The 12,015-nt window shown below is 48.0% G+C and overlaps 1 protein-coding gene across 6 annotated transcripts in view; it reads right to left on the bottom strand.

The window, feature by feature from the left end:
- Nucleotides 1-12,015, bottom strand: part of LOC147705753 (eukaryotic translation initiation factor 3 subunit C-like) — a 638,241-nt gene that overhangs the window by 524,017 nt on the left and 102,209 nt on the right. For all 6 annotated transcript variants that reach the window (XM_086932195.1, XM_086932193.1, XM_086932197.1 and 3 more), the window contains 3 exons: nucleotides 3,613-3,802; nucleotides 1,311-1,436; nucleotides 883-937 (listed from right to left, as the gene is read on the bottom strand). In XM_086932195.1, the coding sequence (XP_086788321.1) occupies nucleotides 883-937; nucleotides 1,311-1,436; nucleotides 3,613-3,802 (371 nt within the window). The remainder of the gene's footprint in view (nucleotides 1-882; nucleotides 938-1,310; nucleotides 1,437-3,612; nucleotides 3,803-12,015) is intronic.

Genomic DNA, 12,015 nt, shown 5'->3' on the forward strand with positions numbered 1-12,015 from the left:
AAATTGTGGTGTGTTATGTGGCTGGCGGTGGTGTGCACGTGCATAGATCACATGAACTGTATGCGTTCCGCAGCCGTTTTGGCGCATTGGCTCAGGCGAGATGGGCTCAGTTTATCATGCAGTCATGTGTCGTTGTACTATGTTTTATACATTGTTGCCCTAATGTTTGGCTGCTAAGTTGACAAAAAGACACTGTTTCGTGTGCCTTAAGGCCTTCTATGGGAGCGGTTTGTTAAAATCAATAAGTGTTTTTACCACCCCAAAAAACACACTCCAATTGGTAAGTACCTATTTTGTTATTGCACCTCCTGTACTGAACTAATTGTAAGAAAAAATATTTAAGACGAAACCAAATGATTCTCCCAAAGTGTAGTAATGGGAAGTGAGAAAGATTGGTTCAGTCAAACTTCAGAATCAGAATGAGGGTTTATAAAAAGAGGCCTTAGGAAAAGAAAAATTCAGAGAAGGAATAAAGGGACAATGATGTTAGACCCAAGGACATTGGTAGAGTGAATTAAATAAGTGCACATTGCAGCGAGATGGACAGGTCCTACAACGGAAGCAGCAACTCTGAATCACAAAGGAATATTCATCCTACGGCCCAACACATGTATCAATGTCTTACACCGTTAAAGTTGGGCTTAAACATATACAGATATTCTGGAGATTATATCAAAATCCGTGGGCAGCTTATTCGGTATAGGGAGGGCATACAGCCTATGTTGATTTACTGTTTAAAAGTCCTGTGTGCAAGCCAGTCAATAAATAGCATTCTCCTCTACCTAAATTCCAGATTTAATTAGGAGCAAGCATTTTCCGATTGTTTGCTTCATATGTGGGTGGGATCCAGAGCTCTGCAATAACCAAACTATTCTCCATTACCTTCAGAATCTTCTTCATTCTTCTCCTCATCTTCATCAGCAGACTCTTCTGGATTCTTGAAGAAACAAAATAAATGACTCAGACTGACAGGTGATCCAAAAACTAGTGAAGTGCAATAAATGAATATATAACAATATCTATTTAATATCTAAGAAATGGTATTACCCAAACTTGGAAAAGCAGCAGCATCTCTCCCATTTGCAAACGGCAGTAACATCTTAAACTTAAGATGGTGTCATCCTAGCAGTCAGCATTTAACTTCAATAGTCCAGCTTTTTATTTGTCCTCCTATACTGAGCAACACTTTTATTTTCCAGCTGTAAACCTAATGTTCATCCAGCATGACCAAGCATAAAACCTCAACACCACAACCAGACCTTTCCTGTAGTAATCAATACCTCATAGTGCAGTAGTGCCTTTCACCTCACCTGTTTATAAGCAGTGATCTGTGCTTCGAAGTCCCTGTTGTACTTCCGGATTTTCTGACGCAGAGTGCTCAGGGCCTTCGCATTGTTTTTGTTCATCTTTTTTTTACCCTCCTTATCCTCCCAGATCTGCCAAAAGTAAATAAATTGTAGCAGAGAAAACAAGAATTGACAATTGCGTACATAACAGTAATATGCGAGGAATGAATGTGGAGTGGGAGGGATCAACTGAAGAATAATCTAGCAAGATCACGGCAGGTTGTTTTAGGACTAGCAAAGTTGTACAGAGGCAAAAATTAACCGATTTTCTCAACCTAAAGAAAACAGGCACTCTTATGCCTCTGTCAGCCTGGGTGTACAACAGCTGCCACCAGTGGCCCGAACCTCTGCTCCTACACTATTCTCTTCCCTGTCACCCACAGTGTGTCAAAATGCCACCAGGTGCAAATGTCCCTACGTAGTTTTGTGCTGTCACCCTGAGACGAACAAGTGTCACCAGGTGCACGTGACCCGGGCACAGCCAAGTGCCTCAAGCATACAAGTGAAAGCAAGCGGGAGGTGGGTAGGAGACTGGCCGATCAGGGGAAGATGTCAGGGGGAACCAATCAGGCAGTGTGTTACAGCTACGCAGGGAGGTGTCACTGGAAGCGGAGGCTCGTGCCCTGGTGTGAACTGTTGCTGCCAGTCTTACCCTTGGGGTACCTGTGTATGCCCACCCTACGCCATGTAACAGGTCAGAATGTTTTTGCTGCGTTCCTGCACAGGGTAAGGAGGACACTGCGACTTGTTGGGGGAAGTTACAAATTGTATTGATCTATTAAATCGTATTAGAGTGAGGATTAGTTTAAGAAGGAGAAAGTAATCCAGTAAAATAAAATTGCCTTTGTATATATTTGGGATTGTCCGTCTTTAAAAGAAAAGGTCTGCATATATAAGTGAGAGCTCCGCAGCCTGATCGCTGTGCCCCTCGAGTCCTCATGGTGTGTTCCTCTGTGTGGGAATGACCTGACCCTTCAGTGAGCTCTGCATACCTCGCCTTACCCGGAGGAGTGTGTGCGCGAGTTGCTGACACTCTTATGTTGTCAGACTAGATATACATAGGGACTTTTAAAGCATCCTGGCTGCTGCTCAGCGCAAGCCAACAGCGCTTTGCATGTAGGGATTTGTACTTTTTTCGCTTATCATGAGTATGAGAAATAAAAAAATACATTGACACACTTCGTAAAGCATCAGCGATTGTTATATGTGGTAATAACCTGCTCTCAGCAGAGTGCTTGATATTGGGGATTTAACCTCCGGGCAAGTTCAGAAACAGAAGCTGTCGGAATGCAAATGGTCGCTGAGCATTTGCAGTCTCTGCCTGGCCTCTGGGAAACCCTTGGATAACAAGCACGCTCCGCTTTCACTTTCGTCTGGAGCAAAACGAGTTCTTGTCTTTATGGGGCCATGTGTTTGAAACACATGGCCCCATAAAGATAAGAAACCTTTCATGATGCATGGATGGCAGACCAGCCCGTCCAAGTGGGCCATCTGATAAAGCCGAAACTACACGTGACAAAAAGCTCTTTTCCAATGGCTGGCCACCGTTTAGCATAAACGGTGACGCCAGCCAATGGAAAAGAGGGGCGCGGCTTAAAGCCCTTTACTGAAAGCTACTCAAAAACAAAATCTCGCCGAGCGAGCTGCGCATTTGCACAGCCACACTAGCTTGAGACCTAAAAAGAGAGGGTTGAAGCAAATGTTAATGTAGAACCTTTGTTCAAATTAAGAGTTTGCAATAGCCTCTACACGATACAGAAATCTTGAAAGAAGCAGCCTACTCAGTGGCACTGCTGGAGAAATAGGTGAACAAACTCGTTGAAGACAATTTTGGCCACTTTCCTTTAAAAAAAAACAAAAAAAAACATGCACACGTCTTTCATATACATGCATGAAAACAGTACAGAGAACATTTCACCAACTGCCTGTACCCTGGAAACCACAGAAGACTCTTTGCATTCTTCATCAATGTGATCTCACAATGTTCTCAAGGTAGGTTTAGTAACTCTTCTGCACCGTGGAGTAAATCTCCCAAGAATTTTGTCCACTTAACCAAAACTGAATATCTTGAAGAAATCAGTTTCCCTTGGTCATTAACCAAATACTCCAGTTTTCATCAAGCCACTGAAAAGGTCCTCCATGATATCCTTCACCCCACTGACAAAACCTGCAGCCTTCCACCAATGAGTCCAGAGGCAGACCTTATCCGAGGTCTTTTGCCAGCCCTGCTAGCTCACAGCTGATCTAGAAGAACTTAATCACTTACCTCATTGAGGTAGTCCTCCAGATCTGCTAAGAGCCGGATATAAAATTTAGGGACACCCTCCTTGTCCACAATAGTTTTGGCCTTGGAGTATGCCTTGCCCAGCAACTCAAATTCTTCAAGGCACTTAGTGACATCCCGGATCTTCATAGCATTGCGGATCGTCTTGATCAGGTTAGACAGCTCATCAAACCTATTTTGAAAAGAAATACACAAACAGGGAAGGATTCAAGATGCTTCCTAGAGCCCAACATCATAATATTCAAGTACTACCAGAGATTGCAACTAGCACTTTGCACTGGGGACACAAAGTCTTCCAGATGTACAAGTTACTTACCTTCGGTAACGATATATCTGCAAGAAACAGTAGTTAGTATTACATTTCTTACCTTAGAATATCCCCAGGCGTCAGACTGGATCCGGAAATGTTTGCGTAGCAGTACCCATGCGCGTCGGTAGGCGTCGCCCGCGGCTCCGCGTCAGTCGTCGGCGCCGTGATGACGTCGGAGTACTTAGACGCCGACTCCGCGCGCTGACGTCCATTCTTATACACAGCTTTTCCACGCCAGAACGAATATGCTACTTACCAGTATGCATCTGTTCTTGGCATGTAGGGCTGCTGACATTCATATCTGTGCATAGATCGCCGCCTAGTGTTGGGTCCGGATGATCGCACATTGTTGTCCTGGAAGTCTCTTCAAAGTATCACGAGATAGGTGGCTCCCTCCATGGACTACAGTGCGCATGGGCATCGACTCCATCCTCAGATTGTTTTTAGCCATTGTGGCCAAGATGGAGTGAAACTAAGTGAATGATGACCATGCCAGAAGTATGTGTGAATGCTGCAGCCGCTACAGGCGCCAGGGAGGAGGGCGGGCGATATGAATGTCAGCAGCCCTACATGCCAAGAACAGATGCATACTGGTAAGTAGCATATTCGGTTCGAGGCATGTGGGTTGCTGAATTCATATCTGTGCATAGAATACATAGCAGTCCCTCCATTAACGGCGGCCGCCCGTGCCAGCTGCAGCAGTTTGGAAAAGTGTTTTGAGAACAGCCTGCCCTACAGCTGCCTGCTGTTTGGAGTGCACATCCACACAGTAGTGTTTTGTAAATGTGTGTGTGGTAGACAATGTGGCTGCTCTACATATGTCTTCCACAGGAATATTTCTAAGGAAAGACATGGAGGCCCCCAACTTTCGGTTGGAGCGGGCCCGTGGTGGAATGGTGAGAGTGCGCTTGGCTTTCTGATAGCAGATCTGAATACATTTAACGATCCACCTGGCTATACCAGCCTTGGAAATGGGGTTACCTTTGTGTTGTGGCGCAAAGGCAACAAATAGTTGTTTAGTCTTCCTAAAATCTTTGGTCCTATCAATGTAGTACATTAGGGCCCTTTTGACGTCAAATGTGTGGAGCATTCTCTCCGCAAGTGACTCAGGATTTTGCAAGAACACAGGTAGTTCTATAGTCTGGTTGATATGGAACTGAGACACTACCTTAGGAAGGAATTTAGGGTTAGTGCGAAGCACCACCCTGTTAGAATGAATTTGAATAAAAGGCTCTTGGATAGATAGTGCCTGGAGTTCACTAACTCGTCGTAGCGACGTGATCGCTATAAGGAAAGCCACTTTCCACGTCAAGAATTGAATCTCGCAGGAATGCAGTGGTTCAAAAGGGGGACCCATCAGCCTGGTGAGGACCACATTGAGGTTCCACTCCAGAGCTGGTGGCGTCCGCGGAGGAATGACTGGTTTGAGTCCTTCCAGAAAGGCCTTAATGGCAGGCACCCTGAAAAGTCAGAGGTGCCATCTGTTTTGGAGATAAGCAGCCATTGCGGATAAATGTATACGAATGGAAGAATAGGCCAGATTACATTTGTACAGATGTAAGAGATAACAAATTATGTTTTGAATAGATGCATCCAGCGGGTTAATGTTGTGGTCTGCACAATAAATGACAAACCACTTCCACTTCGCCGCATAGCATGCTCTGGTGGTGGGCTTCCTTGCCTCCCGGATGATGTCCATACAGTCAGGAGGTAAGTTTAGGTAGCCAAACTCTAGGACTTCAAGAGCCAGATCGCCAGGTTGAGCTGTTGCGGATCTGGATGCTGAATGTCGCCATGGCTCTGCGTCAAAAGCCTGGGTGTGAGGCGCAGCCTTTGATGCGGTACCACGGACAGTTCCAGAAACGTGGTGTACCATGGTTGGCGAGCCCGCGTCGGAGCAACCAGGATGAGTCATCGAGTGCTGCTTCAGCTTGTGCGCCACACCAGCGGTATTAGAGGTGCTGGGGGGAAAGCGTACGCAAATTTGCCTGACCAGTTCATCCATATCGCATTGCCTTGCATGAGTGGGTGTGGCAACCTGGCGGCAAAGCTTCGGCATTTTGCATTCTCCTTTGTGGCGAACAGGTCTATCTCTCGATGACCTCACCTTTGGAAGTACGGTTGGAGTACTGATGGATGCATCTCCCACTCGTGCATTTGGTAGCAGTACCTGCTGAGCAGGTCTGCCATCTGATTGTCCTTGCCTGGGAGGTGTTCTGCCATGAGGAAGATGTTTCTCTGAATGGCCCACTTCCACATGCTCTGAGCCAGATGAGACAACTGTGGAGAGTGTGTTCCTCCCTGCTTCTGAATGTAGTACATGGCCGTCATGTTGTCCGTCCGGATCAAGACGACCTTGTTGCACAGATGTACTTTGAAGGCTTTTAGTGCCATGAAGATCGCCATCAGTTCTAGAACATTGATGTGCATCTTCCTTTGCTGCGGTGTCCATAGTCCCTGCACAGTGTAGTGGAGTACATGAGCTCCCCATCCCTGGAGAGAAGCATCCGTCGTCAGGATGATCTTTGGCACAGGGTCCTGGAACGGTCGTCCCTTGCAAAGGTTTTGTGGATTCCACCAATGCAGAGTTTTATGCCCGACCGCTCACCAACACTAGGTCTTTCAACTGTCCGTGAGCCTGAGTCCACTGACGTGCTAAGCACTCCTGAAGCGGACGCATATGTAGTCTCGCGTGCGGGACTATGGAGATGCAGGAGGCCATCATGCCTATCAACTGCATGAACACTCGCGCTGGAAGCGAGTGTTGAGGTCTGAATCTTTGTATCAGCGATTGAATGCTGCTGACCCTCACTGAAATCGGCAGTGCTGTAGCTGCCAGAGTGTTTATCGTCGCACCCAGATACTGCTGTATGAATCTGCAGTCCTGCATAGACACTTAAGAGAAAATCCAATACAAATATTGCAGCCTACAAACTACAAGGCTACATTGGCCAGCACTTCATCTCAAAGTGAAAAAGATAGTCCAATAATATAACATTTTACACACTTTAAGTTTCACACCAAGAGAAACTCCCCTTCACAAAAATCCTTTGTCATGATAGAGAGGAAGGGTTGGACAGACAAGCCCCATAGGCGGCCATTATGTGTCTAGAAAAGGGATACCGTGCCTTTAAGAACTCTCCAGAGACCCTCGGTATCCCAGGATGCACAGCCAAAGGCAAGTTACTTTCAGTTTTTTTTTTAGGTGTATAAAGCCAGGCTTGTAGCATTCAGTACATTATCGTTTCATCCACCGGGGAGGAGGGCGGGCGCTTATGACTAAAACAGAGATACCCCTACTACAGAACTGGAGTTACAGATCTCTGTGTATAGTCAATCATGTGAATAGAATGGCAAGCCCATCCCAACAAACCAGCGGTGGAGGAAACGGACAAAACCACTACTGTGCAAACAGATTTCTCAACAAAGCCTGCCCAACCTGAGCGTCCGCTCTGGCCTCAGAGTCCAGGCAGTAAAGTTTGTCAAAGGTATGGAACGACTTCCAGGTGGCAGCCCTACAGATATCTGCAATGGGAACATTACGTAGCAAAGCCGTTTTATCCGCTTTCCCCTGGTGGATTGAGCCTTAGGCTTACCCCCTAAGGTCTTGTTAGCCTTTTGGTAACATAACTGGATACAGGACACAATCCACTTAGAGATGGACTGTTTAGATGTGGCGAGACCAGTCCTGACCGAACCATAATTGACAAACAATTGGTCTGACCTACGAATGTCCTAGGTCTTATCTAAGTAGAATTTCAACACCCTTCTCACATCCAGGGAATGAAGAGACCTCTCCACCGGAGAGGAAGGATGTTGAAAAAACATAGGTAAAGGTATTGTCTGATTGACATGAAAATCAGAAATCACTTTAGGAAGGAACTTAGGGTGAGTCCTCATGACAACCTTAGAAGCATGAAATACAGTATAAGGCTCTTGGCAACACAAGGCCTGGATCGCACTCACCCTGCGGGCCGATGTTATAGCCACAAGGAAGGCCGCCTTCAAGGATAAATGCTGTAGAGAAGCCTTATGAATAGGTTCAAAAGGTTACTTCATCAACCGTGACAGCACCACATTCAGTTCCCATGAAGGCGACGGACGCCTAACAGGGGGAAATACCTTCTTCAATCCCTCCAAAAAATCTTTAATTACAGGAATTTGGAAGAAGGATGTTTGTGAAGGGCATTTCCTATACGCAGTTAATGCTGCGAGGTGAACCTTAATAGAATGGAAATTAAGGGCAGATTGAGCTAAATGCAAGAGATATGGAAGGATGACATCTTCCTTGCAAGAGGTAGGATCAGCGTTCTTGGACGTGCACCAGATGAAAAACCTTTGCCTCTTGTAGGCATAGGAAGTCCTGGCGGATGGTCTCTTAGCCTCCTTGAGTATTTCCATGCAGTTGTCAGGCAAGTTCAAGTGTCCATACTATACTATCTCAGGAGCCATGCCGCCAATCTCAACGATGAGAGGTTGGGGTGCACCATCTACCCCCAGAACTTCGTGAGAAGGTCCGGCCGACATGGAAGCTACAGATGGGGTTGGAGAGACCGGTGGAGCAGGTCCGTCAACCACCACTGTTGAGGCCACTCTGGAGCAATGAGGATCATTCGTGCTCTGGATGGAGACCGCTTGATGAGTACTGCCGGAATCAGGGGAATGGGTGGAAAAGCGTATAGAAAGCTGTTCGACCAGCTGATTCATAGCGCATTCCCCAGAGTCCCCGGTTGGTAAAACCTGGAGTCGAAGTCTCGGCATTTTCTGTTTTCGGCGGTGGCGAACAGAAATTTCTGGCGTGCCCCATCTTCCTAGCACCTCGTCGTTTAGGACTCCCTCGTGGCTTTCCAGGACCAGCCTGCTGAGTGCGTCCGCCTGAGCATTCTGCACACCTGGTAGATGGGTAGCCGTTACCGTAAGTCCTCGGGCTAGCAGCCAGTGCCAATTCGCCTGCACTTCCTGGGATAGTGTGCGCGATCTAGAACCCCCCTGCTTGTTGAGGTAATACATTGTGGTCGTATTGTCCGTCTGTACAAGCAAGGAGTTGGTCTGGAAAGACGGATGGAAGGTTTTCAGCGCCAAATGAACAGCTCCGAGTTCCAGAAAATTGATGTGATACGTGTGTAGGAGAGTAGGGTCTGCAATCCTATGATCACCCAGATTTTTTGATTTTGTTTCACTGGTTTACGACCATCCCTGGCGGTGGGCCTGCCAATCAGACCCACAGCCTAGCTGTTCTCTCACTAAATTACAACATGTACCCTAGGTGCATTTACCAATTGGTACTGGGCCACCTTATCAGACCCTGTAACTCAGGGCATAGGTGTACCCAGGGCCTACCAGGGGCTGCAGCATGTATTATGCCACCCCTGGCTGGCCACCTAAATCTGACACAACTAGCTGCACGACAGCTGGGGCAAGGTAGTGTATTCACCCTTTGCTTTAGATATAGTATACCTATATCTAACCCTAAAATGGACACACAGATTCCTATCAGTCACTCCTATGGCAGGCCTTGACAATCCTGAAGGCAGAGTGCTTGGAATCGTGTGAGATGGTGCTCTGGCATGAGCTGAGCCCGTTTGCAGCTTGCGGAACCAAGTCCTAATAGCTGTTCCATGATAACGCATACCATATACTCTGAAGTGCATTATAATCCTCGCGGTTAAATGCTATCTTTGGTATCGCTTTATCAAAACATGTCGAGTAAGGTGTCATACGAATTGGAATACTAACCCCTCGCCAATTCTGGCGACGGGGTTAGCATTCCACCCTTCTAGAGGGACCCGACATGTATGTAACTTTGAACCCCGGTTAAAGTTAACTCAAGCCTCAGCATCACAAAATGGATGCTGCCACCAAAGACACGAGTCTGACCCCCTGCAGCTGGGAGTCCTTCCAGCGAGGGGAGCTTGGACAAAGGGCTTCCTGTCAGGGGCGGTGCTAGCACCATCCCAGACAGGGTTTTGTGTATCCTGGGTAGGCAGGGCTTTACAGGAAGGTGACTGCAAGTGGCACCCCGGTGCTCACTACGCATCTGCCGGCTAGAACCAGTTCCAGGGGCACACCAGCCCCTGGCTTGGGGAAAGTCCGGCATGGGAGAGGGGTGTAACCACCCCCCTTCCTGGTCCCACCCCTAGGGCAGGACCTAGTCGCGTACCCACCCCTTTCTTTAGGATAAAGGCAGGAGCGGGGACCCTTCCAGATTAGATCATCTTTGAATCAAGAAACTACTTTCTACGAAAGGAACTCTCGACTTCTTCTCAAGATTTCTCCCTTGTGGCTAAGGAGTAGTCACCCTGCATCCGCAGGCACCATCTAAGAACTCTGCGGTTTGCTGCACGTCCTTCCTCCGGAATCAGACTGACCAGCTCGACGAGACCCGGCTTCCCTGGCACCTCTGACCTCTACCTACCTCTACAGCTAAGCTGAGAACCGTAGGTGCGACGAGACCTTGAGGGACCGGCCATCATCAGAACTGCACGACTTCCATCCAGCACGACCGCCGAGGGATCCTCTGGTGAGTGCTTTGGGGTCCGAGAAGCCCGACCCTGAGCAGCTCCTGCACCGAAGTCCAGCCCCCCAGCATCCACGAGATCTGCGTGGGGCCCTTCTGCTTTGTGGCTGCTCACCGCATTGTCTGGCTACTAGCCCGCTGGCTTGTGGCCTTCCCGACGACGACCGACATCACCACTGCTGGTCTGGTTGCTCCAGACTGGCCCTTGCTCCCTTCCAAAAGAGGAGCACCCCGGACCCTCCTGGTCCACTCCAGACGCCATTTTAGGTCCACCGCGTGGGCTTGAATTTGCCAAGACTTGTTGCCCCAATCCTGGGTCCAGCGACGTCGACAGCATCAACCATCGTGGGACAGCTCGCACCTCCATCCTGGTCGCCGATAACGCCTCCTGGTCCGTGAGACTGCAGAGCCCAGCGTCGCCCACTCACCTGGTCGAGGTGACTTCGCCCGGTGCCATCCTGGTGCCCACACAATCACTGGCTAGTGATTAAGAACTTGGTCCCCTCTGCTTTCAGGTGTCATCCATCTTCGATCCAGGCTTGGATCCATCGAACTATCTTCACTGGTCGCCTGCCAGCAACTTCTTTCTTCAGGCTCCATAGACTGCAACAAGGATTCCCGACGTCTTTTCAGACCTATGCAGCTGCAGCCCCTGGCTAGGTAACTTCGGCATTTCGGTGCCCCAGCATAGCCTCACTATCCAAGGGTCCAGATCCTTTTCGTTGTTCAGCCTATCTAGTCTGGTTCGCCCGATAACACTAACTTTGCTTTTACTAGCCTCCATAGACTTTGTCCCGCATCCCGCGTGAGAGTGCACACTCTGCACCCGAGTCCCCTAGGCCTCCTACTAGTAATCTGAAGGTTCAGTAACGTAGTCCTAGCGATTCCAAAGCCTATTAGTACAGTACTTACCTGCTAGTAATTTCACATTCCACTTTTAGAGTATATGGTGCCTCTCGGGCATTTGTGTAAATTGTGCAACCTAAAGTATTTTCGTAAGAGTTTTGTTGTGTGCTTAGTAGAGTAGAGTACAGGGCTGTTATGATCTAAATAAATACACTGTTTATTTTCATAACACTTGTGTGGTGTCCTTTCACTTGGTGTTCAAGGGGTATATGTGATGGTATAACAGCTGGCTTAACACGCCCTCTAGAGTTTAGCCCGAAGACTGCTCGTATCGACGCTACTAGGATAGCTGGTCTATAAGGTTGACTTACAACCAATCATCAATAAGGGTTGTTGGACTGATACATAGTGATCACTAGAATAGTGAGCACTGCATATCAGGCCACCTTCTCACAAAGTGGATTCCGCCTGGGACCACGTTCCTTGGTCTAAATGCGCTCCCCAGCCGTGGAGAGAAGCATCCGTCACAATAGTCTGTATGGGAATGTCCTTGTGGAATGGACCCCCCTTGAGGAGATTCTCTGCTGAACACCACCATCTCAAGGACTTTTGAGCTTCAGCGTATAGACACAGTTGGATCCTGTCGTCCCAGCTCCCTCGTTTCTGGTCCCACTGATCCTAGACATTCCTGCAGCGGTCTCATGTGGAGGCA

Source organism: Lissotriton vulgaris, chromosome 7, assembly GCF_964263255.1.
Source record: "Lissotriton vulgaris chromosome 7, aLisVul1.2, whole genome shotgun sequence".
NCBI classification, from domain to species: Eukaryota; Metazoa; Chordata; class Amphibia; order Caudata; family Salamandridae; genus Lissotriton; species Lissotriton vulgaris.